Source organism: Protopterus annectens, chromosome 10.part0 (assembly GCF_019279795.1).
Source record: "Protopterus annectens isolate FY-2018-M chromosome 10.part0, PAN1.0, whole genome shotgun sequence".
NCBI lineage: Eukaryota > Metazoa > Chordata > Ceratodontiformes > Protopteridae > Protopterus > Protopterus annectens.
Window position 1 is genome coordinate 981,299,733 of NC_056744.1, and position 26,127 is coordinate 981,325,859.

Here is a 26,127-nt window from a genome sequence, read left to right on the forward strand (position 1 = left end):
GGGATATGGGGCTGTCTCGAGCTGGTAAAAGTAACTCTCGAGCTTAGCAAGTGCCGAGTCAGAGCCGAGGATCGGCTCCGAACCCATCCAGCAAGAATGAAGGAGAGATTGACAACTTAACATCTGTGGCGTTATCTGTCTTTAGTAATAGTTGTCCTGGATGCAGCAGGTCCCTGAAAGCTATAAGGGCATTTTGTACAGCTAGCATCTCTTTTTGATTGATGTGAAGATGCCTTTGTTCTGCGGGCCACTTGCCCTGAATACATTTTCCTGCCATGTGTGCTCCCAAGGCGTAATCCGATGCATCTGTTTGTCAGTGTTTGCCTGGCTGTGGGTTGAGTAAAAGGCTGCCCCTTGTTGAGGTGACACGTTTGAGCCCACTATCGAAACTCCTGTTGAAGGCAAGGAATTAGTGGTATAACTGTTTCCAAACTTTGACAGTGTTGAGACCATACACTCTTTAGGTACCATTGTAGTTTCCTCATATGCAGTCTGGCATATGGAATTAGTAGTATGCAAGATGCCATGTAACCCAAGGCCTGCAGAATTTTTCTTGCAGGGAGTTGGGTTTCTGTTGCCATCAATTGAAAGTATTGAGTCAGTTGTTCTTGCTCGTCTGGCGTGAGATAAGCCATCTGGGCCGTTGTGTTCAAGCTGGCACCCAGGAATATTATCTCTTGTGAGGCCACTAGTTTTTTCTTTTTGTTTACCGTGCACCCCAGGCAACTTAAAAACTTTTTTACAAATGCCAGATGCTCTAGAAGAATGTCCTTGCTCTCTGTTTGAATCAGGCAGTCGTCCAGGTATGGATAAATCTGAATTCCTTTCTGTCTGAAAAATGCATTAGTGATGCCAAGCACTTTGTGAAGACCCTGGGCGCAGTAGATAAGCCAAAGGGCAGTGCAGAGAATTGATAGTGCATTGATCCTGCTAAGAATCTGAGGTATCTTCTGCAGTTTTGTCTGATAGGGACATGCAGGTATGCCTCCTTGAGGTCCAAGGTCACCAGCCAAGCTTTCTTGCCCAGCATGGGAAGAAGCTGCTATAGTGTCAACATTTTAAATTTCAGAACATCCAGGTAAGTGTTTAGGGAAGAAAGATCCAGAATGGGCCTCCAGGCTTTGTCTTTTCTGGGAACCAGAAAGAGTCTTGAATAAAATCCTTGTCCTTGCTCTTGTGGTGGTACCTCTTGAAAAGCTCTCATTTCCATGAGTGCTGTAATTTGTTTTTGAGCCTCTGCCCATTGATTTGGTGGCAGATTTGGCATTCCTTTTAACCTTGGCAGAGTATGAAAGTGAAACTTGTAACCTTGAGATACAATGTTGAGAACCCATTTGTCTTTGGTGATCCAATGTCAATTGTGATAGAAAGGTGCCAGTTTTCCTCCAAAGGGGGCTGCCAAGAGAGAGTTGTTTGGCAGCTGTAATGGGAAGTCATTGAGGCTGCTTTTATATGGCTGGGGCCTGTCTTCCCTTCCTTCTGGCCTGGTGCACCCCACTGTCGAGGCCTGTAAGGACCTTGTGGTTGACCTCTACCTCTTGGACGTCTGTATCTGCCCCTTTGAGGTCTGTCTGTAACAGGAAAGGACCAATTGTTTGTTGGTCAATTTTTGCTAAATCTTGGAGGCTGAACCTGTAAGAAAATCCTTCACCATTTGCATAGATTTTGCCTTATCCTCCATTTTCTTTAATACCTCTTCTGCTTTAACTCCAAATAACACATCCTGCTGCAAAGGTGCATCCAATAATTTTGCTTTAACATGATCTGGTAACGTATTCTGGTAACGTATGTTCTTTCAACCAAGCATGCCTTCTAATGACAGAGCCTGTAACTGCTGCTATAGAGGAGGCCTCTAAAAAATCAAAACCACATTGCAAAGTATGCTTTCCCACTTGTTCAACTGCATGTAATAAATCTTACATTTCTTCAAAATTAGGAATATCTGAATCTGGAAGCATTTTTTTGTTTTAACTGAGACATCAAAAATTGCTGATATTTTAGCATGTGAAACTGGCAATTTAAGGCTCTCATTGCTAAGGTTGCAGACGTATATACTTTCTTTCCCCATCTGTCCAATGCTCTGGAATCTCTGTCAGAGGGGACTGGATTTTTTGCTGATGAGGCCTTAATCCCTTTGGGTCCCTGAGAAATAGTTTCAGGGTCAGCAACAGGGCTTTTATACAGAAATCTGTGAGAGTCAGGGACTCTGTAGTATCTGTCAGGTTTAACTGGGGCTGGAGGTAGAGAGTCAGGATTTAAGCTGGATTCAGTATAGACATCATCCACAATGTCTAACACTGGTGGAATAGCAAGGGGTCTATGTTGAGGTAATAAAAGGAAGTCTCGGAGCCTTTTCTTGGATTCAGAGTAACCTTGGCCTTCCCAATGGAAATGCTCCCTCATGGTATGTAAGGTTTCCCAAAAGGAGTAATCCTCAGGCGAAGAGGCTGATGGAATTGATTCCTCAGCATCAGAGTCCTCATAAGGGGGTTAAGAATATCCTAGGTCTGAGGATGAATCTGAAGAAATGGACACCTGGTCGGATGAGTCATAGTCTGCATCCTGTCTGGGCCTTTTATCAGGAAGGGGATGGGACCCCCTGATCAGAGTGATTAGGTCTTCGGCCATTTTGAGCATTTGTTTCTTAGGCATGGAGGCCTGTCCTGGAGAATGCTGTATGTGTTTCTTTGTTTTTAAAGGAGGCTTAGACTTAAGCAGGGGGTTTTAATGGTTAACTGAGTAGGTCTGAAAACACCCTCTGAAGCTTCGGGTTGCTCAGCTACTCCGGATCTCTCTGAAGGGTTAGTCTCGGTAGGATGAAAAACTTGTGTGTCCGAAGGCCCAGCCATCTCCATGTGGGAGTCAGAGGCGGCCTGTGGTTCTGCAGAAGCGGTAGTCAGGGGCTGCGAAGGCACCTCACTAAAAACCGGAGAACCGGCGACCGGCCTAGAAGAGGCTTCGTCGTCAGTTTTGGGCCTCGGATGCCTGTCCTTGTCTTTGCGCTTTTTATGTATTCCGGTCATCGGAAGTTCCGACGCCATGGTGTAATTAAATTTTCTGCCAAAATAATGTTGGGCAAAATCAAACAGACGTTTCATTGTGTGTTTGTTAAACCTAGCACAAAACCGACCACCAGTGATGTCGTGGTCTGGGCCTAGGCATGGGATACAATAGGAATGGAAATCTTTATGAGGTATTTGCTTCCCACAAGAAATACAGTTAACTTTTACTGACATCGGTCTGAGGCAAGAAAAAGTTTCCCCAACGGGGTACTTAGCTTTGTAGAAAACTTCGGTTCTGGATTCGGAATGAAAACCTCAGGAGTCGGCCAACCGGCACTTGCGAACTGCTTTTGCTTTGGGCACCGCGCGGCAAGAAAGACTGAAGAAAATGGCGTCGGCTGCATCTTATATGCCCCTGTCGCACTGATGTCAGGGAAGAGGCGACAGCAACCGACGCCAGACCAAGACTTTGGAACTCAGGCCGACTGGGGAACCCAAATGTAATGACTGCAGCAGTGTAACACGATGAACATCCTGGGATTTTTGCTGTGTCTGGGTTTGGCTTGAGAAGACCTGGAAGGGGCTGGAAAGGATCAATTCTTAGAGGGCCAGTGCCTACTAAATCTAGGAGGCTGAACTTGTAAAAAATATTTTAACAGTTTGCATAGATTTAGCTTCATCTTCCATCTTTTTAAGAACTTCCTCAGCCATGCTGCCAAACAGGCGGCCCTAATTTAAAGGAGCATCCAACAATTTAGCTTTAACATGATCAGGCAAAGATTGCTCCTTAAGCCAAGCATGCCTTCTGAGCACAGACCCAGTAACTGCAGCCCTGCAAGTGGCCTTTAATGAATCAAAACCACATTGCAAAGTATGTTTTCCATCTTGTTCAGCAGAACACATTAAATCCTGTAATTCTTTATTTTCCACACAGTCAGGAATCAACATCATTCTCTGTTTAAGCAGTCCAACAACATGTTGCTGATACTTTAACATATGAAAGTGGTAGTTTAAAGCCCTAATGGCCAAGGTTGCAGAAGTGTAAACCTTCTTACCCATCTATCCAGCGCCCTAGAGTCTCTATCAGAAGGGCTAGGATTTTTAGCAGTAGAAGCCTTAATGCCCTTGGGCCCCTGTGAAATAGTCTCTGGATCTGCATGTGGGACTCAGGATCCTGTAGTATCTGTCAGGTTTTCTGGGAGCAAATGTCTAGTACAGGAGGGATAGCTAAAGGCGTATGCTGAGGTAGGAGAAGGAAATCCTTAAGCCTCTTTTCTGAATCAGAAAAATCCTGGCTTTCCCAGTGGAAATGCTCCCTTAGAGTATGCAAGGTTTACCCAAAAGAAAAATCCTCAGGAGGGGAAGCAGAGGGAATGCAGTCTTCTGCATCAGAATCTTCATAAGTAGATAAGGGCAAATCCAGATCATCAGAATAATCAGCAAAAACAGAAAAAACAGAATCCTGATCAGAAGATTCATAATCAATTTCAGTCCTAGGCCTCTTAGAAGGGGGGGGGGTGGCTGCCCCTAATTAGAGTTATTAGATCTTCAGCCATTCTTATCATTTGTTTTTTAGGCATAGAGGCCTGAGCATGTGGCCTGGGCGTTGGTTTTTTAGGCATGGATCGGGATTTAGGCCTAAGTAAAGAAGGAGGCGTTGGTTTAATATGCAAGTTCGTAGGCCTGAATACACCCTCAGAAGCCTGTGCCTGCACAGCGGCTCCGAACCCATCCAAGGTAGAGACATCTGCGGGTTCCATACATGAAGCATCTTGCGGCATACCGGACTCCGAATGGGTCTCAGTAGAGGCCTGAGAATCAGAAGTAGCGGGTATCAGGGGCTGCAAAAGTGCTTCAATGAGTACCGGAGAACTGGCGACTGGCTTAGGAGAAGCGTCGTCGGCAGTTTTGGACCTCGGCGGCCTGCCTCTGTCTTTATATTTGCATTTTTTTGGAATCCCAGTAGTTGGATGGCTAACCGACGACATTTCTGTATCATTAAACTGAGAACCGAAACATTTAGAGGTGAAAATATACCGACGATGGATAGTGCACTGATTAAATAAAGAACAAAACTGACAGCAAGGAATGTCGTGGTCAGGGCCTAGGCAAGGAATACAGTACGAATAAAACCTTTATGATGTATTTGCTTTCCACAAGTAATGCAATTATTAACTTTTGCTGACATCGGTAAGGAGCAATAAAAAGCTTACCCAATGGGGTACTTAGCTTTAGTTGAAGACTTTGGTTCTGAAATTCGAAAACGAAAATTTCAGGAGTCGGCCGACCGGCACTTGTGAACTTCTTCTGCTTCGGGCACCACACGGCAAGAAAGAATGATGTAATGGCGTAGGCTGCATGTTTCATACCCCTGACGACCTGATGTCATGGAAGAACGGACAGCAACCGACGCAGGACCCAAGACTTTGTTAATCATGCTGACTGAGGGCTACCTGCAAGGAGATAACCCAAATGTAATGACTGCAACAGTGAAACACGAAGAACATCCTCCGATCTGTTGCAGCGGCAAACTAGATCTGGGGTAAATCTAGGTGACCATGGGATAGGGACTTGGCCTCGAGTTATTTGAAGACCTCGAGCTTTGTAGTAGGCCGACTCGGAGCCCACCTGTAAGAATGAATGGCGAGATAGAGCAACTTCACATCTGTAATTACTAGAAAATTATATACATCCTCAAATACAAGAATTGACTAAATACCATTTTTAACACCTTATTCCAATCAAATCCCATATAACCTATTTACTAAAGTACCCTTGATATTTTCAATTGCTCAACATCAGTTTTCACAAGTTCCTGATTCAAGGCAGAAGTAAACCCAACAAATGACTACATGCCAGGAATGAAAAAATTAAGAGATGACTAACATAACAGTTATGGCACATAAATGTCACAGACTTTTCACAGGTCCGTGCAATTATGCTTACACGTCTGCATTAATATCAGCCAGACTCAAGCATGAAATATACACATTTCAACACAATCAGGAAAAAAATGGCAGTCGTTATACAGTAAAACAAGAGAAGGCTCACATTTGTGGATCCATGCTCTTACTACACCTTATACATCCTCTTACCTGGGAGTCCTCGGACAGTGGAAGATGGTCAGAAAGGTCGTCAAACCGGGACTGCCTAAGCAGAAACTTTGAATATGTTTCTTGTAACCCTTTTGAAACTGTTACTTCAGAAGCTGTCTTTGCCTTATTAAAAGCTTCTTTTTGTTTCTTGTAAAGTTCTTGCAAACGCCTTTGTTTTAATTCACTTGCTTCCTGCTGTGCCTTCTTCTCCTCATTCTGCTTCTTTTTCCTTTCTTCTTGCTGCCGGACAATATATTGTCTCACTACATCTGCATCATAGTGTCGCCTTTTGGAGATTGCATGTAGCTCTTCATTTGGATTCAGTTTTTCTGATTTTCTCTTTGTTGGGCTTCTACTTCTCGACACTCTTGCAGCTAAGACTTTATCAGTTTCTTGCACTTGTTCTAAGTCTTGTTTTGAAATCTGACCCAAGGTATCCAGCTGGAGATCACTTAAAATCCCCTGGATTTCTGCAGGTAGAAAGTCTTTGCTCACAGTGTTTCCATCTTCTGCTTTTTCATTCAGGGTTGCTGAGGAGGCTTTCATCAGGTTACCCTCAGAATGAACTCTGCTATATGGTCTTTCAGAACTTTGCGCTCTACTTCTGCGACATGCTTGTACTCTGGTGTCTGACTCTGCCCTCGTTTGCCCTGGGACAAAACATCAAAAACATCAGAATGTATCTACTTGGCAAATTTGAGTTCATCTACACCAGCAGTTGTCTATGAAACACTTAAGGAACATTAAAAATGCTTTAGAATATATTTAAAGGACACTTTCTGTAACAGACAAACTCTTTTAATATCTATGTTTCATGTTAGTATTGATGCAAAGGGAGGGAGCCCTGACTGTGACCCAGGGGTTTGGGGCTGGAGTAGAGGCCCCGACACTACAGAAGCAGGCAGAGAGGTAAAGAAGTGAAGGGACATGGCCCACTCCTCTCTCTTAGGGGAAAAAAGAAATACATTCTCCCTGAGAAAGGATGCCCAGGCAGCAGGTGGAAAAATTAGATTTCTCTGGTGGACACTGAGGGAACTGCCTCCTGTACTCAAAGTAGGTGGGGCAGGGTTACTTGTTGGTGTATGTAGAAGACAGGAAAGTATAGTTGTGTAATATCTTACCATAACAGTAGATGTTCCTCTCTTCACTGTTGCTGTATTCATTACAATAAGGTCCCACTGCAAAGGGTAGCCTGACATCCCTGCCAGTATAGCAAAGCTTTAAGTTGCTTTAATGTACACTGTATGTCACACACATGCTCTCCATGTAAAACGTAGGGCATAAAGGTGACATCCAGATGTACACTCCTCAGAACTGACCGCCCCAGTAGGAACACCAGTCCAATGAGAAGAGAGGTAACCAATACATCCAGAGGAGAAAAGGAATGAATACTGCAACAGTGAAGAGCATTATGGCAACATCTTACACAACTGTACTATGTCCTTCCATTTCACTGATGCAGTACTCATTGCAATAGGGACAGTGCAAAAGCTGAGGAAGAAGAAAGGGAGGAGGAAGGACCAGTAGAGCTCTCTAGAAGCTCATGAAGATGGCCCTAGCAAAACCAGCTCTAGCTCTGTAAATTCCATCCAACTTGTAGTGCTCGGTAAATGTATGCAAAGAAGTCCAGGTAGCTGCTTCAGGAATAGTGTTAGCATCCAAATCCTTGAAAAAGCCACCAGAAGATGCCACACCTCTAGTAAAATGAGCCTTAACAGAAGAAGGAAGGTGCTTACCATGAAAGGAATAACAAAAAGAAATAGCTTTAGAAATTCAAGAAGAAATAGTTTGCTTGGACACAGCCAATTCTAAAGAACTAGGATGAAAGGAAACAAAGAGCTGAACAGATTTATGAAAAGTATTAGTCTTGTCCAAATAAAATCTGAGTTGTCTCTGCACATCCAAAGTGTGCAGCACCCTCTCACTGACTCACTTCAGAGAAGGGGAAAAAAAAGGAGGAAATGAACAGAATTATTAAGAGACAAGTCATTCACCACCTTGGGCATAAAAGAAGGATTAGTAAGAAGGGACACCTTATCCTTATGGAACACAAAAAGGAGGGCAAGCCATAACGGCTTGTAACTCACACACCCATATGGCAGAAGTAAGGGCTAACAAAACTACAGTATTCCAAGAACAATGCTGTAAGGAAGCTGAAGCAGCAGGCTCAAAGGAGCCTGGGTCAGACTTTCTAAAACAAAATTAAGACCCCAAGGAGAAGGAACAGGCTTCCTGGGAGGGCTAATATGAAGAGCGCCTTTAACAAATTGTTTAGCTTAAAATCTAGAAGCTAAAAAAGGAAGTTATAAAGGCAGACAAGCAGAGATAGTGAAGTGGTCCTTAACACAAGAATAAGCCAACCCAGTATTGCGCTGTTCACACAGATAAGACAGAACCTAAGGAACATCCACAGAAAGTGGATCTAGGTTATAAGACACACCAAACAGAAAACCTCTTCCATATGGATAAGTAGGATTTTCAAGTAATGGATTTCCTGGCCTCCTGCAGGACCCTAAGTGCGTCCTCAGAAAAAAAGTGTCTATGTGGAATCAAAATCCTATCACTCACACTGTCAGTTGAAGCGTGGACAGGTGGGGGTGGATGAGAGATCCTTTGTCTTGAGTTAGTAGGTCCACTCTGTGAGGTAATTGTGATCACTGCCTTTGGCTAAAAGCAGAAGAGGGAACCAATCCTATTTCAACCAAAAGGGCGTCACCATCAAGATTTTAGGAGCATCCTGTTGAATTCTGAACAGGACTTTTGGAATGAGGGGAAGGGGAAGAAAGGCATAAAGAAACATTCCCTTCCAAGAAAAAGAGAGGGCATCCACCTTCCAAACCAGAGGATCTGGGATACTGACAGAAAACAGAGGAAGTTGTCTGTTCAGAGGGGAAGCAAAAGATCCATTTGAGGAGTACCCCACTGGTGGACAATGTCCAGAAACATATCCCTGTGAAGCATCCATTAATGGGGTTGAGTTATGGAACTGTTCGGTGTCTGCCACAGTGTTTTGACCTGAGGGAATGTAAACTGCCTGAAGTGTCACTTGATACCTGATAGCTAGTTCCCACACTATGAGTGCCAACCAACAAAGACGACAAGATCTTGTTGTCTCCCTGTTTGCTGACATACCACATCACAGCGGTATTGTCTGTAAATGCCTTGAAAGATCCTGGGGAGAAAAAGAGGATGAAAGGCCTGAAGAGCCAGCAGAAGACCTCTCATTTCTTTGATGTTGGTGTGGTCTTTTTGTTGATAAGGTGACCAGTCCATTTAGGGAAGCGTCTCTGAACAGCTCCTGAGAAGGAAGTGGTGGTCGGAAAAAGGATCCCTGGATTGAGAGTCAACTGCTGAAATCACCACTGAAGTTCCATCATGAGACATGGAAGAAAAGGAACTAAGAAATCGAGGAGATGAGAATGCTGAAGTCAAAGTGACTTTAGAAACCACTGAAGTTTTCTCATGTGCAGCCTGACAAATGGGAGCATTGGAATGGTGGAGGCTATGAACCCTAGAGCTCTCAGAAATTCCTTGGCTGTTACTGAAGCCAGAGGAAGAAGGGACTGAATGAAAGTTAGGGCCTTGGGAGGAGGCAGGGATGCCAGCATTGGAACAGTCTGGATCCTGCACCCCAAAAAGACATGATCCTCTGAAGGAGACAGGACTTTTTGAAATTTATAGTGAACCCCAGGTTCTGCAGAAGGGAGACAGCAAATGAAGATTTTGCAGTAATATCTTTGGAGGGGATGCCTGAAACAGGAGGTCATCCAAGTAGGGAAAACATGGATCCCCCTTAGCCTGCAAAAAGCAATCACAGGAAAGAGGCATTTGGTGAATACCCTTGGGGCAGAAGAAAGGCCAAAGGGCAAAGCAGAGACATGAAAATGCCAGGAAGCAACAGAAAACTTAAAACTTCATGTAAAGGGGATGGATAGGGATATGAAGGTAAGCAATCCTTCAGGTCCAAGCCTGAGGAAGCAGCAGAGGGAACAAGATCTAAAGGGACATTTGAAAAGAAGGGACCTTCAGAAAGGTGTTAATCTGAGAGGTCCAGAATAGGTCTCCAAGTGGCCTCTTTCCTGGGAACCAAAAACATTCTAGAGTAGAACACCTTCCGCCCTTGGGAAACAAACTTCATGAATAGTTCCCAGAGTCAAAAGATCCTGAAGCACCCTTGAAAAGAAGACCAATTGCTCCCAAGGGGATTGAGGAATGCTCATAAAAGGGGGAAGAGATTTCCAGACCATAAAATACCATAGGTGGCTAATGGACAAAACCCATGAATCCTGAGTAATCTTTAACCAGACAGGAAAGGATAGGGAAAGAAAAAGTAAAAGAGGAATGTAGCTGAGAAAACTTCAGTGGTTTCTAAAGTCAGTTTGGCTTCAGCATTCTGGTTTGGAAGGTGGATGCCCTCTCTTTTTCTTGGGAGGGGATTTTCTTTATGCCTTTCTTCCCCCTCCCCCATACCAAAAGACCTGTTCAAAATTCAACAGGATGCTCCTAAAATCTAGGTGGCTATTCCCTTTTGGCTGAGACAGCATTGGTTTCCTCTTCTGCTTTTAGCTAAAGGCAGTCATCACAATTACCTCACAGCATGGACATGACATACAACACAAGGGACCTCTCATCCACCCCCATCTGTCCACTCTTCAACTGACAATGTGGGCGATAGGAATTTGATTCCACATAGAACAAGATAGTCAGACGGCACCTGGTTTTATCAGGAAAGAGACATCTAAGCTACAGTACTCTGGGTAGCTTTAGCAGGAGGAGCTCATTTCCCATCTTGTTTTTACCCTTGGGGGCAGACTGAGACTGCCTATGATCAATGGCCAGCTTATAAGGGTAATTTCTCTGAAATGGTAAGCATGGGAGAAACAAAAATATGTTTAAATTCCTGCAAGGCTTTGCCTTAACCTTATGAAACAAAGAAATCAGCAGCAACTTCACCAAACAAGTGTTTACTGTCTAGAGGAGCATCCATCAACTTAGTTTTAATATAATCAGGCAAGGGTTGAAGCTGAAGCCAGGAATATCTCTTCATCACAGAATCAAAAGTAGCAGCTCTAGAAGAAGCCTCTGCTGCATCATAACTACACTTAACAGAATGGCGAACCACCTGGGAAGAAGTTCCTAGAAGGGAAAGAGCAGAAGTCTTCGCTTCAGAGTCAGGGAGATCAGAAATTACCCGAAAGGCTTGATAGAGAAGAGCCAAAACATATCTGGACATATGGGCCTGACAACTGATAGCCCTAAAAGCCAAGGTAGCAGAGGTATAAACCTTATAAGCTCATAGGTAGGTACTAGGCTATCGGGCCTACACAAGCCTAGCCATAATGATTCCCTGGCTACTGCTTCCCACAAATATTTACTTTCCTGGACCCCTGTCTAGCAGAGCAACTGATGTGATCCCCAGGGTGAATTTTCTATCTTCCATCCAATTGTCAAGGTTCTTCTTGGAGGGCCATTGAGGCTCTCTGCCTGACATGTATGGGCAGCCTATTCCAGAGTATGGGCAGTCTCTGGGTCAGGAACCTATCCCTCCAGCAAGTTCTATTCATCATGATGACAAGGTTATGATCCCTGGAGCATGTGGGCTCAGAGGGGATATGGATTTCTTGAAGTGTAGCATGTTCAACAACTCTGGGTTTGACAAGGCCTGGTATGTTAGGCAGAGATAGTCTCTGAGTAGGCGATAAGCGACAAGAGAATAGCTGGAGTTCCTTTAGATGGTCAGCATAAGGCATCTGCTTTAGGCCTGTGATTCTTTTTGTGAAGTATTTCTGCAGCCTTTCTAGTTGTTGCAGATGTCCTGTGAGGTACATACCAAAAGGGGCATTGTATTCTATAATGAGTCTAATGAGGGATGAGTACAGAAGGACAATGACCTCCTTTTTTCCAGGATGAAAAGCCCTTACTGATGAGGTCTGCCACGTAGAAGGATTTTCTAACTGTTGTGGCTATGTGGTTATCAAAGGTGAGACCATTGTCCACCTGTGTCCCGAGGTTTCATCACACTTTCTGTGTTTAGTGTACTGCCACCTATGTGGTAGTTCACAGGTACGTGGTTTTTCCCAAAGGGGACAATTACACATTTTTTTGGCATTTAGCTTGAGCCCATGGCTCTGGCACCAGACATCTCTTTCGGCAAGGCCCTTTTATAGTATATCCACGTCATTTGGGGATTTGATAATGGCTCACAGCTTGCAGTCATCTGCAAACTTTGTAAGCCAGAGTCCCTTAGTGTTGGCCTGTACTTCAGAGAAGTAGATGCCAAACAAGAATGGCCCCAGGACAGAACCCTGCGGTACACCACTTGTCTGGAGCTGGATTTGGAGTCGGCTACTTTTACAGTGTGTGTTCTGTCAGTAAGCCAGTTTGCAATCCATCCCATCGAGTGATGTAGGGATTAATGCCCAGCTTAGTAAGTTTATCTATGCTTCCAGAATGGGGGATAGTGTCGAAAGCTTTGGCGAGGTCCAAGTAGGCTGTGTGAACCACCTTACCCTCGACCACGGCTCTGGAGACTGATTCGAAGAAGTCGATCAGGTTCAGGAGGCAAGAATGGCCCTTCACGAACCCAAATTGGGTGGGGTCCAGTGTTTGAAGTTTGCTAATGTCTTTGTTTATAAGTTCCATGGTAATATGTTCCATGGCCTTGCAGATCAGGCTCATCAGACTGATGGGACGGTAGTTCCCAGGATCCAAAGTGGATCCCCCCCTTATGGAGTGAACTCGAGAACAACCAAAAAGCGTTCATTGAACCAATAGTAGCCGCAAAAGCTTAACGCTCAAACTCTCTGTGTCTTGAGATGCCAATTCTACAACTTTATAAACCACAGCAGAACAGAATCAAATCTTCACAAAAATAAGTAAAATCCACTGGTTTATTGACAACATAATAACTGGTTAAGCGCTTTCACTCACTAATATGCAAGCTTCTTCAGAAAACTGACAGAAAAAAACTGTTACCATTTAAATAACTTAACTGGCACCAAAAGCGCAACATTTAAAGAAGCCAGCTTTTATTCTTACTAATAATAGACTGAAGTCTTAAAATCACATTGTTTACTATAATAAATAAAATTAAATTTATATAAATTTTTGTTAGTACAAACGAATGTCATTTTATATGTCTGTATTACAATATTGTTAAAAGTACATGTGAAAAGTCACGAACTAGGATCAAATTAAAAACTAAATCCAAAATAAAAAATAAAAAACATTTACAAGCACATCCTTTAAAATAATAATGAAATTGAAGAACTTTTAAGCCATGTGCAAAAAAGGCTTAATTGTAATAACATAATTTAACCCCGGTGGTATGGAGGTGTCAGTATATAATTGCCACCATACTTCTTTGTATGATAGTGTTCCCCTACGATCACCACCCCTAGGGTCCATTGGAACACTATCTAGTATGGCAAATTTAAAATTATGTCTGCCCCCCATTTATTAATGTGCCTATGCAAGGCATTTTTGTCATCTTTTGTTCTGATGCTGTACAAGTGTGCGTAAATGCACCTTTTAAACTTCCTTTCCGTCTTTCCAATATAGAATCCTGGACCAGTGGATTTTACTTATTTTTTGTGAAGATTTGATTCTGTTCTGCTGTGGTTTATAAAATTGTGGAATTGGCATCTCAAGACACAGAGGGTTTGAGCGTTCAGCTTTTCCCCCTTATGGAGTGGGATGACTGTAGCTGTGCGCCACTCTGTGGGCACGAAGCCTGAGGTGAGTCTATGATTAAACATGACACATAGGTGAAGTGCCAGTTCATATTGTAGTTCATGCAGTACACAGCCTGGGATGTTGTCTGGTCCCATGGATGCTGTATTCTTGGCTTTGGAGAGTGCATTTTTTATCTGAATGGCCATGATTACCGGAATTTGGCATTGTTTCGGTATTGAGATGGGCCCTTTAGAGGGTGAGAGGGGGATGAAGTTGGCACTGAATCTATCTGCCAAGATATTGGCAATACCCTTGGGATCAGTATATCTAGTGCCATTCTGCTGTGGCTCAGAGCAGATCTGAGTATTGCCATTTAGATTCTTGACATAGCTATAGAATGCCTTGTGGTTGTCTTTGGAATCTTTGGCAATTTTATTTTCGTAACTAGCTTTAGAAGATTTTATGAGGGATCTCAGCTTTCTACTGAGGCTGGTGAGGGAGTTTTTTGAATCCTGGGTTCTTCCTCTTTTCTGCAACAGTTTCTTCCTTCTGTTGTACAGCTTGTTTATGGCAGGGGACCACCAGATTGGCTTCATTTTTTAGAGAACAGCGTCTTGGTTCTATTTGGGATGGCTCGGTCCATGCACGAGTGAATGTGCTCATACAGCACCTTAGTATAGGATTCAGCAGTTGAACTTACAGTTCCCATCTGAATGGGTGTCATGAAGTTTGTTACTTCTGACTTGAGACACATGAAGTTGGCTTTGGAGAAGTTTTTTAAGGAGGTTTCCTTAAAGGGGGGTGGGGGTGGGATGTGGATGTCAAGCGTGATTAGCTTATGGTCTGATCTGACCAACGAGGGGGTGACCACTGGTGTGGAGCATAGATCTCCCTTGTTGGTAATGACCAGGTCTAAAATATTGGTACCCCTGGTGGGACTATGAATTAGTTGCTCTAGGGTGTTGGAATTTATGAATTCCAAGAACCGTTGAGCAAAGGTGTTGGTACAGGAGTAGTTTTACCAGTTAATGGCAGGGTAGTTGAAATCACCTGGTATTAGGATGTTTGATTGTATCTTAATATTTTCCAGTATGTTTAGAAAGGTGTAGTGAGAATCTTGAGGCATGGTGTGAGGGATCTGTAGCAAGCTACAATTTGTATTGCAGTCTTACCTAGTGTTAGTTGCATCTGGAGAATTTCAGATGCATTGTGTTAGGCAACCAACCTGGAGGCGTGAATATCCTTGGCGAATATGGACACTCCTCCACCTTTAGTGGCATTAAACAACCCCTGACTGAACTTCTGCACTCGGAGGGTCCTTAGCAACAAGAGAAACATGCTTTTTTATTTTAATTCTTTTTTGAAAGGATGTCTGCCTTGTAAAATTTAGAAGGCTCAGATCCCAGACTGCATTCAATAACTGTAGTTGTAACTTCTCTAACCAGAATTTGACGTAGGACCTTTGGAAATAATCGGCCACGATTCCCCTTGAACGTCCAAAGAGGATGTCTGCAAGGCCTTAAGTGTAAGAGGATGGATCAATGCCAGGCTCAGAACCGGTCATGGCAGAGTAATCCAATGGCAGTCCCAGTTAATCCTCCAAGTTTTCACAAACCTCAGGAGAGAAGTCCGGCAGAGGTGGCACACTGGAAGAATTGAAACTAGATTTCTTGGCCTTTTTCTTCACAGATGGCTGACCCTTGGAGCAGGAAGCTCCTTCCATGGTGTCTCTCGCTAACAGCTTAAGACTTTGGTTCTCCAAGTACAAGGCCAGAGAGGAAAGCAGACTACGGAGAGCGTTTGGAATGAAAACCTGACCAACAGAACAGGATGCAAGGTCATGCAAAGTGCGGAGACAAAATACGTACTTGCTTGTGATGATCTTTATGGAGAATCTGTCTCCCACACTGGCATTTCCCTTTCTGGATGACATGCACCCCCACAAGCCACACACACAAAAAAAGATAAGAGCAAAAAACCCCAAATTTAGCAGCATTCAGACTGATGAGCAACAGATGGAGTTTGGGCTGGCAGCAACAAAGTTCAGAGTATGGTACATCTGAATTTTACCTTTATGTCCTACGTTTTATGCAGGGAGAATACGTGTGACATATGGCATACCTTAAAGCAACCTAACACTTTGGTACACTAGCCAACATCGTGCTACCCTTTTTAGGGGGTCCCTATTGTAATGAATACTGCAACAAAGAAGAGGAAGGACATCTGTACAGCTCTGTCCGCCCACTGCATGCCTGACCTGAAGGTACCCAACCATAAGTGGAATGCAGTGCTGCAAGAAAAAAAAAACACTAACCACCCTGATAACTGTCTTAATGATGACCGTTGACAGTCATCCCTTGAATGGGCCAAATGGCCTGGAGGAAGCTAATGACTGGCAGGCAAAGGTGTCCACAGTGTACCAAACAAAATTAAGGAATATATTCTTTCTAGAATTTAAACAGATATCAGGGACACAACTTTAGTAAAACTGCTCCACACAAAAGGTTGGCAAAACAGTCACAGGCTCAGAAGGATCTATCCAGCAGACAAAATGAAGTAAAATACAAGCCAAGCCATATATCCAAACAAATCAGCATTACAGTATGGAGATGAAGAAAACCAAAAGGTCAATTAGCAAAAACAGGCAAGGTGGAAATGTGTGTAACACAGTGTCCATCTGCCTATGATGCTATACAGAATTTTTCCTTCAAATGCATATCCATTCTAATGGAGTGCAATGACCACAAAGAAATCATGAGGCAAAAAGAGACTACTCCCATTCTACCTATGTCCTAATCAGCAGTACAAATTGCAGGTGTAGCCTGGACTATGCAGAAACATTGACAGGACAGTGTTTCCAATCATACTTAACGAAAAACACTGATTAAAAAAAAGAAGATTTTAGGAATCCTGACTAGATACCTCATAATGTGAATGCAAGATGAGAAGTATAAAAAGAATGCCTAGTAAGCTAGAACTCATGAACTTTACATCACTGCAACATAAAACTTTTGAAATGTTAAGTTCAAGTCACAACATTGTCATCAGTTTGAAAGTGACTCAATAGAGGAGTTTAACTTCTACAGTTGAATGTTTCTAACAACGAAAGCTCAACTGTCACAACTACTACTCTTCAGTTTTCATTCTGGAAGAGTCTCAAGCAGGTAACCTAAATTAAATCAAATACATACTGAGACACTTCCACTAGTAAGTAAATTCATGCAGAAATGTTAAACTTGTGAGATGCTCTGAATAGTACAGTTTTGTACCTACCATAAATGTAGATGTTCGAGGATCCACATTGCTGCAGTCCTAACTATTGGGGTAGTCCGCTGTCCAGTCGGCCCGAATACCAAAGTATATGGCTGACGTCGGTCACGGCGCATTAGACTGACGTCAGTACGTCAGGGTACTAATGCGCATGACCGACGTCATATCCTCAGTCTTTTCTTGCCCCAGATGTCAGAAGACCCTAAAAAGACAAGGCCAAAACCAAAAACACCAAACATACCTGCACCAAAAATATATACAATATATACAAAGGTACCAGAATATAACCTCACCAACACAACCACCCCTAAACACAGAGGGAAGGAGGGAGGGTAAATTGGACTGCAGCAATGTGGATCCTCGAACATCTACATTTATGGTAGGTACAAAACTGTACTATGTTCTTCATTCCACATTGCTGCAGTCCTAACTATTGGGTAGAATCCCAAAGCAGAGGTAAGGGAGGCTGGCAAATCATAAGGAAGCAGGAGCTGATAACATGCCTTGCAAAATAGCTGTGGCAAAACCAGCCCTAGACTTAGAGTAGAGAGGAAGGTGGTAATGCTTAGAGAAAGTATGCACTGAACTCCAAGTAGCTGCCTCCAAAATATCCTTAGTTGCCACCCCCCTTAGAAATGCTGTTGAAGTGGCAGTAGCCCTAGTGGAATGAGGCCTAATCCCAGCTGGAATCTCTTTGCCATGATGGGAATAACAAAATGCAATGCAAAACCCAATCCACCTAGAAATAGTTTGTTTTGACACAGGCTTGCCCTGCGAACTCAAAGCAAAAGAAACAAACAACTGCTGAGACTGCCTAAAATCCTTAGTCCTGCTTAAATAATAACGCAATAGCCTGTGTACATCTAAAGTGTGCAAAATCTTTTCCCCTTTATTTTGGGGATCTGCATAAAAAGTAGGCAAATGAATAGTTTGGTTTAAAGCCACACTAGAAACCACCTTAGGCATAAAGGAAGGATTAGTACGTAATGATACCCTATCCTTATGAAAAATCAAAAAAGGCTCAACCGCCATAAGGGCCTGCAACTCCGAAACCCTTCTAGCAGAAGTAATGGCCAACAAAAAAGCAGTCTTCCATGACAAGTATTTCAGTTCAGCAGTAGCCGCAGGCTCAAAAGGTTGTAGAGTAAGTTTCTCCAACACAAAATTGAGGTCCCAAGCAGGAGTAGGAGCTCTACGTGAGGGTCTTATATTCTTTGCCCCTCTAAGAAATTGCTTGAACAAGGGATGTGAAAACAATGGTGGATCACAATCATAGTGAGCTGAAATTGCTGCAGCATGAATCTTAATAGAAGAGAAAGACAAACCTTTGTCCAATAACTCAGTAAGATATTGAAGAGCCACACTCAAATTAGGCTCAGAAATCTCCAAATTTTTTGCTGCAGTCCAAAACAAAAATCTCTTCCATTTTTCTGCGTACACTTTCCTTGTACTAGGTCTTCTGGCTTCCATAATCACATTTAAAACTTGTTGAGGAAGCTGAGACCTGCTGTCCTTCAAAACAGAATATGCCAGGCTGTTAGATGAAGAGAGTGAAGCTTGACATTGAGCAGACGACCGTCCCTCTGAGACAACAGGTGTGGAATCAAGGGTAAAGGCCATGGAGGCTTCCTTACCAGACTCCTCAGTAATGGGTACCAGTGCTGCGAGGCCAATCTGGAGCTATTAAAATCATCCTTGGCTTGTCTTGTCTGACCTTTAGAAGCACCTTTGGGAGAAGAGGCAGAGGTGGAAAAGCATACACATGAAGATTTTTCCAACTGAAAGAAAGAGCATCCACTTTCCAAGCCGTGTGATGAAATCCCTTCGCAAAACTTTGGCAGCTGGTGGTTTAGTGGAGAAGCGAACAGATCTATGTCTGGAGTTCCCCATGACACTGTCAATGTTTGAAATACATGAAGATCCAGTTTCCACTCGTGGGGATCCATGATTTGTCTGCTTAACACATCTGCTAAGGAGTTCTGTGCTCCGGCAGAAACCTTGCCTGAAGAGTTAGTTGCAAACTGAGCAGTCTCCCATAAAATCATTGCTTGTCTGCACAATGGGTAAGAATGTGTTCCCCTTGTTTGTTGATGTACCACATGACAGTTGTGTTGTCTGTTAGAATCAACACCTGCCCTGGAAGAAGTAACTCCTTGAAAGCCATTAATGCAAACTGGACTGCTAACATCTCTTTCATGTTGATATGTAGATGCTGTAGTCTGGCAGGCCACTTGTCTTGTATCCACTTTCCATTTAGATGAGCTCCCCAAGCAATATCTGAGGCATCTGTCGTTAGAATCTGACTTGCCTCTGGCCGGGTCACAGAGAGTCCCTTGTTTAGGTGACATTCCTGAGCCCACCACAAAAATTCCTTTTGAATGCAAGGTATTATTTGAATGACAGTGTCCAAATCCTGGCAGTGCTGTGTCCACAGATTTTTGAGATACCATTTTAGCTTCCTCATATGCAGTTTGGCATTGGGAAGCACCAGAATACAAGATGCCATGAACCCTAAGGCTTGAAGGACTGTCCTTGCAGTCAGCCCGGACTGAAGAGATAGGTGATGGAAGTAACTGGAAAGATTCTTTTGTTTGTCCGGGGTTAAAAGGCCATCTGGGCTGCTGTATTCAGTCTCACACCCAGAAAGCACATGTCTTGAGAGGGTACTAGACTGGACTTTATTTCGTTCACAGAATACCCTAGGCATCTTAGCACTGCTATGACATATTCCAAATGCTGTAGAAGGTCTTCCTTTTCTTGAGCCAGAATCAGGCAGTCGTCCAAGTAAGGATAGATTTGAATTCCTTTTAGCCTGAAGTAAGCTATCACTGGAGCCAGAACCTTTGTGAATACTCTGGGCAGTAGATAAGCCAAAGGGCAATGCAGAGAACTGATAATGAGAATTTCCAGCTCGAAACGCAGATACTTCCTGCAACTTAGTCTTATTGGCACATGAAGGTAAGCTTCCTTTAGATCTAAAGTTACCATCCAGTGATCTTTGCCCAGCAGAGGTAAAAGTTGTTGTAACGTCAACATTTTGAACTTGGGAATGTCCAGATAAGTGTTGAGGATAGATAAATCCAAAATTGGTCTCCACGTGTTCCCCTTTTTGGTACTAGGAACAGGCGAGAATAAAATCCTAGGCCCCTTTCTGGCACAGGAACTGACTGAATAGCCCCTATTTGGAGCAACAGAGAAATTTGCTTGTGAGCCTCTGTTCTTTGTAGAGGAGGAATGTCTGGCATGCCTTTGAAAGGAGGCAAGGTATGGAAATAAAACCTGTAACCGTGGTGAATGATATCCAGAACCCATCTGTCTTGGGTAATTAAATCCCAATTTTCTTTGAAAAGAGACAGCCTTCCTCCCAAAGGTGCTGCCAGGCGAGAATGTACTGGCAGCTGAAAAGGCAGGTCATTGGGTCTGCTTACGAAAGGACTGACCCCTGCCCTCACCAGAAGTCTGAGCAGGTGAACTCCTGTCCTAGGCCTAAAAGAACCTTGAGCTCTGCCTCTACCACGTCTAGACCTACCCCTAGACTGGGAATCATAAGCAGGATAAGTCCACCCCTTAGCAGGCCAATTTCTACTAAACTTGGGAGGCTGCACCTGCAAAAAATCCTTAACAGTTTGCATAGACTTAGCCTTGTCCTCCATTTTCTTTAAAACTGCTTCCACAGGCGAACCAAACAACACATCAGACTGTAAAGGAGCATCCAAAATCCTTGTCTTAACATGCTCAGCTAAGTTCTGATCCCTCAACCAGGCATGCCTACGAAGAACAGAACCAGTAGCAGCCACCCTCGAGGAGGCCTGCACAGCATCAAAACCACACTGCAAGGAATGCTTACCCACCTGTTCAGAAACATGAACTAAATCCTGCAATTCTTTACACTCAATACCTTCAGCCAGAGCATCCACCTTAGACTTCAATTGTGAAAGGAGATAATTCTGATATTTTAACATATGAAACTGACAATTCAACGCCCTCATGGCTAAAGTGGAGGAAGTATACACTTTCTTTCCCCATCTATCCAAAGCCCTTGCCTCTTTATCAGGAGGAACAGGAATTTTAACCACAGAAGCCTTCACCCCTTTAGGCCCCTGAGAGACAGTTTCTGGGTCTGCCCTAGGACTCTTAAAAAGATACTTATGGGCTTCAGGCACCCTATAGTACCTATCCGGTTTAACTGGGGCAGGAGGCAAAGAGTCAGGATTCAGGGAAGCCTCTGCAAAAACATCTTCTACCACATTCAGAACAGGAGGTATAGCTAAAGGCCTATGCTGGGGTAAAAACAAGAATTCTCTAAGCCTCTTCCTGGAATCAGAGAAATCTTGACCTTCCCATTTAAAATGCTCTCTCATGGAATGCAGAGTCTCTGAAAATGAAAAATCCTCAGGAGGCGAAGCTGAAGGAGTAGAATCATCCACATCAGAATCAGAATAAGGAGGACACTCCTGCAAGTCTTCAGCCGAAGACTCAGAAGCCTCCGAACATTGCTCAAAACTCTCAAACTCAGGTTCCACCCTAGGCCTCTTATCAGGAGGGGGCATAGAACCTCTAATCATTGTAATCAAATCCTCTGCCATTTTTAGCGTATGCTTCTTAGGCAAAGACCCTGAAACACTCGGAGAAACCCCCACTGAAGCTAAAGCAGGCCTGCCTCTTAAAGAAGCCTTAGAAACAGAAGGCGAGGCCCTAACCACCTTAGGAAGAGAGGGAAGAACAGCCACCTGAGAAGCCCCTTCAGGCTGGCCTACTTCCTGAAATACATCCTGTAACAGTAAAGTTTCTCCCTGAGACTCCAAAGAAACTCCTGGCAGAACCTCCGGCTCCACTGAGCCTTCTAAAGAACCGACGTCCGGGCTGTCGGTTCTTCCACTCTAGGCTTCCTGCTTTGTCCTTGCGCTTTTGGCTGAAGCGGGCGTCGGAGCATCCGACGGCATTTTATAATTACAACGCTTCCCAAACACTAACCTGGCACAGTCTAACCTTCTCTTAATAGTGCGTTTGTTAAACCTAGCACAAGAACGGCATCCAACAACGTCGTGCTCAGGCCCTAAACAAGGTATACACAAAGTATGGTAATCCCTATGAGGTATCTGTTTCCCACAAGAAATACAGTTATTCACTTTCTGACATCCGGTTAAATACTGAGGCAAGAAAAAACCAAAATATTCCCCAACGGGGTACTTAGCCAACTTTGATTCGGTCTGAAACTCTGACTTCAGAAACTTTCAGAACGCCAACCTGCACTCGCAAAAACTGCTTCTGCATCGGACCATGCGGCAAAAAAGACTGAGGATATGACGTCGGTCATGCGCATTAGTACCCTGACGTACTGACGTCAGTCTAATGCGCCGTGACCGACGTCAGCCATATACTTTGGTATTCGGGCCGACTGGACAGCGGACTACCCCAATAGTTAGGACTGCAGCAATGTGGAATGAAGAACATCCAACGATGCATATTCAAGTTTTAGAGCTTTTAGGGAATGTGCTTAAAAATCCCCACTCAATGTTCTACAGCAGGAAGTATCTGCTGTTAACAGCTTTTACCTATCTCAAAATGTATAAGCAGCACCAAAGGCAGAAATCTTAACGTATGTAATGCTTCTGCTGTAATATTCAATATGCCTACCTAACGTGGTACGTTCAACATGCACCCCAGAATAAAACAAGCAAGGGTATACGCAAACAGGACATTTGTAGTTTTTATGATGTCACTCAATCCACTGTCCTTATTAATTACGAAGTCATAAAACATCAAAATTAAATTTCAGTCTGTTATAAGCCAGCTTCTGGCTGGCACAGAGGAATAATGCTTTAATTATGGTCCATGCAACCCGATTTAAAATAGCAGCTTGGGCAATTGACAGAGCTGGGGCAGGGAAAACAGGACGCATACAATCTCTTGGAGAAGTGTCAGTGCTGTGGTGTGCACCTTGAGGGTTGTCTTTCAGCTTCTCAAGCTACCATCTGGAGGTAGCTTGCATTAACAAATGTACAGAAGTATGCACTCACAGCAGTGAACATGTTGTGGGCCCCTGTGGTGATGTTGGTAGCTCAACTTCCTGGCCCAAGTGATGAGGTTAGATGTACATTCATGGTATTCAAGTACGCACTTTTAACAATCTAATAAATTAAGCAGCTAACAATACTATGAAACAACTGTCTTTATCATCAGAATGCCATTGAGGTCATTTGGCACTGACGACGTGAATTCAGTAATATGAGTTTGGAGTGAATTTACTTATTCCCAAAGATCTAAAACTGGGCTAAGTTAGACAGAATTTACATTTCACAAGAACATTTGCATTTAATCAAAGGTCTTGATATACACCCAATAACTATTTCAGATCAATCACAACTAAAATAAAAACACAGGATAATGAAATAAAAATGAGACGGCGCTTCCCACCTATCTGTTGAAAAGAGAAATTTAAGGAATGGGAAGTGGAGATTATTGAGGAGCTATTACAGAAGATAGAAATTTATTCTGAAAATATAGCTAGGGAGTCGGATAAAAATTAAGGTGGAGTTTAAAAATTGGGTAGAAATAAAAGAAAGGGAGTTATGGTTAAGAAGTAAGAAGAATTATTTAGAGGGACTGACGAATGTTAGTTTTGTAGAATAGGGGGAATCTCACAGAACAAGAGGATAAACTGCAGAATGCCAAGCAGAAAACAAGGGATTACCTCGATAATATGCAAGAGTTTAGAAAGACTGCTGTTAAGCAGCTGTTTTTTTGATAACAGTAGAGCATAAAAAGTTTTAGCACAACGACTAAAGCAACAGAAAGTAGAAAGGGCTGTCCAAGCTTAGGGAGCCTATATAACAAGGAAGGTAACAAGATCCTGTAGAGGTATTAGAAGTATTTCAGAAATTCTATGAAAATCTGTATAAAGCAGAGAAATATGGAAATCAAGACAGGATACAAATGGATTTATGGAAAAATTAAATATGCCAAGGTTAGAGGTAGATGAGGTCAATTACTAATGGTTAAGATAGGAGGAGATGATATAAAAATTGTGCTGTATAACCAATCTATAGGAAAGTCCCCAGGAACAGATGGTATTCCTGTGGAAGTCTGGAAGCTAGGAGAGAAATAAACTGATGAAGATCTAAACGGTTTTAACAGGAGAAGTGCCAGCTTCCGGGAAGAAAGCGGTGGTAGCTGTAATACCTAAACAGGGTAAAGATCAATAGGACCCAGCTTCATACAGGGCCATTTCAATACTAAACCATGATCATAAAGCGTTCATGTCTATAGTGGCTAACAACAAAAGTAATGCAAAAATTGATAGATATAGATCAATGTGGTTTTGTGGGGGGGAGGCAAACATTTGACAGCATTAACAGAACACTGGTGATCCAGACAGAAGCAGAACGTAAGAAAATACCATTGATGATTGGTATTGATGCAGACAAAGCATTTGACAGAGTAAGCTGGGGCTTTATGAGCAGGGCAATGAAAACATTTGCATTTCCTGAAAAAAATTATAAGGCTATATGGGGGATCGGAGGTGAAAATTAAAGTGGGTGTGGTCCTTTCTCATAATTTCTCCTTGAGCAGATGAACCAGGCAGGGGTGTCCTCTTCCTCCTTTACTTGCAAGTATTTAGAACCACTGGAAAAAAATAAGGGACTCAGAAATTCAAAAAAAATAATTGGTATGGTAGTCAAGAAAAGCTGGCTCTATTTGCAGATGATATTGATTTATAACCCACAAAACCAGGGAGAGATATTACAGTGCTGTAGAATATTTTGAGACAGTTTCGGGAAACATTAATGAAGCTAAAACAAAGGCAATAGCAGTAATTTATATACCCACACACAAATTTGGTTAAGCAATATCCTTATTTATGGTGACACGATAAAATGAAGTATTAGAGAGCATGGATTAAAAATAATTCTGGTGTGCCAGCTAGGGACTTGTGGGAAGAGACTATACTAAAGACAATACAAAAACAGAAAATGGAAGCTGTTATTTGGATATGGATGGTACGATGCAATCGGTCAAATAATTTTAGTCCCTTTAGTCTTTTTATTAGGTCAGGCATATTTTTTATTAACCAGAGGGGAAGTCGTAGATAGCAATTAATAAGGTGTTGAATGACCATCTGGGAGAGGAAGACGGCAAGAGTCAAGTGGAATAAACTGATTCTTCCAGTAAAACAGGGCGGACTAGGATTACTCAATTTGAATGGGTATTTCAGAGATACACAGTTAAGGCTCCTATACATAGCACAAGCAAAAACTATAATTCAAAGTGGAAAGGAATGTTGTTGAAATGGGGAAGTTCAAGAAATGAGAGACTGGGATTTTGGATGCAGGCCTTTAAGGAAAATAACAATAATCATACAGAATATTATATCCATAATGTAGGAGAAATTATTCTAATAACTAAGTTAATAAGGGAATGGAGAAAGGAGAGTCTACTGACGGGGATGACTGCAATTAGGTATATAGACAATAGGTAAGAGGGGGCTGGAATTTATTGGAAAAAACTGGCAAAGGAAGCAAGGTACTGGCAGCACATAACTAGGGAGGGAAAGATGACAGAACTGGAAGATACCAAGAATTTATTTGGACTGCAGGTTAAAGACTGCTTTTCCTATCAAGGATTGAAATCAGAATATAGGCAAACAGAAAGAAAATAGGGGGGTCCTAAACAAAAGACCAGCTACAATACTGCATGATAACTACAACAATCAGAGGAGGTTAGAAACAATTGGGAAGAGAGACTGGATAAGCAATTCACAAAGAAACAATGGGAGGATATATGTGCATCTCCCAAATATGCAACAAAATCTAGAAGATTGAGGATTTTTGCTTGGAAATGTTTACATAGATATTTTTATACCTCAAGTAGGCTCCAGAGAACTTTTCCTCAGGTAGACAGCAAATATTGGAGGTGTGGTGGGAAGAAAGAGGTAACAGGGAGCACGTTTTTTGTGAGTGCAGTGAGCTGGGGGACTTCAAGGATTCCCTGTGGGATGCACTGTGGGCAGACTGGTGTGATGAGGGAGATGATTTTTCTGAGGTATGATACAGAATCGGAATTGCCTAGACATGGTAAAGTCTTGT

The 26,127-nt window shown here is 42.9% G+C and overlaps 1 protein-coding gene across 1 annotated transcript in view; it reads right to left on the reverse strand.

Annotated features, from left to right (window-relative positions):
• CEP350 (centrosomal protein 350) overlaps positions 1-26,127 on the reverse strand; it is a 3,609,946-nt gene that overhangs the window by 2,437,068 nt on the left and 1,146,751 nt on the right. Inside the window, exon 8 of the mRNA XM_044085746.1 lies at positions 6,098-6,747. Within this exon, the coding sequence (XP_043941681.1) occupies positions 6,098-6,747 (650 nt within the window). The remainder of the gene's footprint in view (positions 1-6,097; positions 6,748-26,127) is intronic.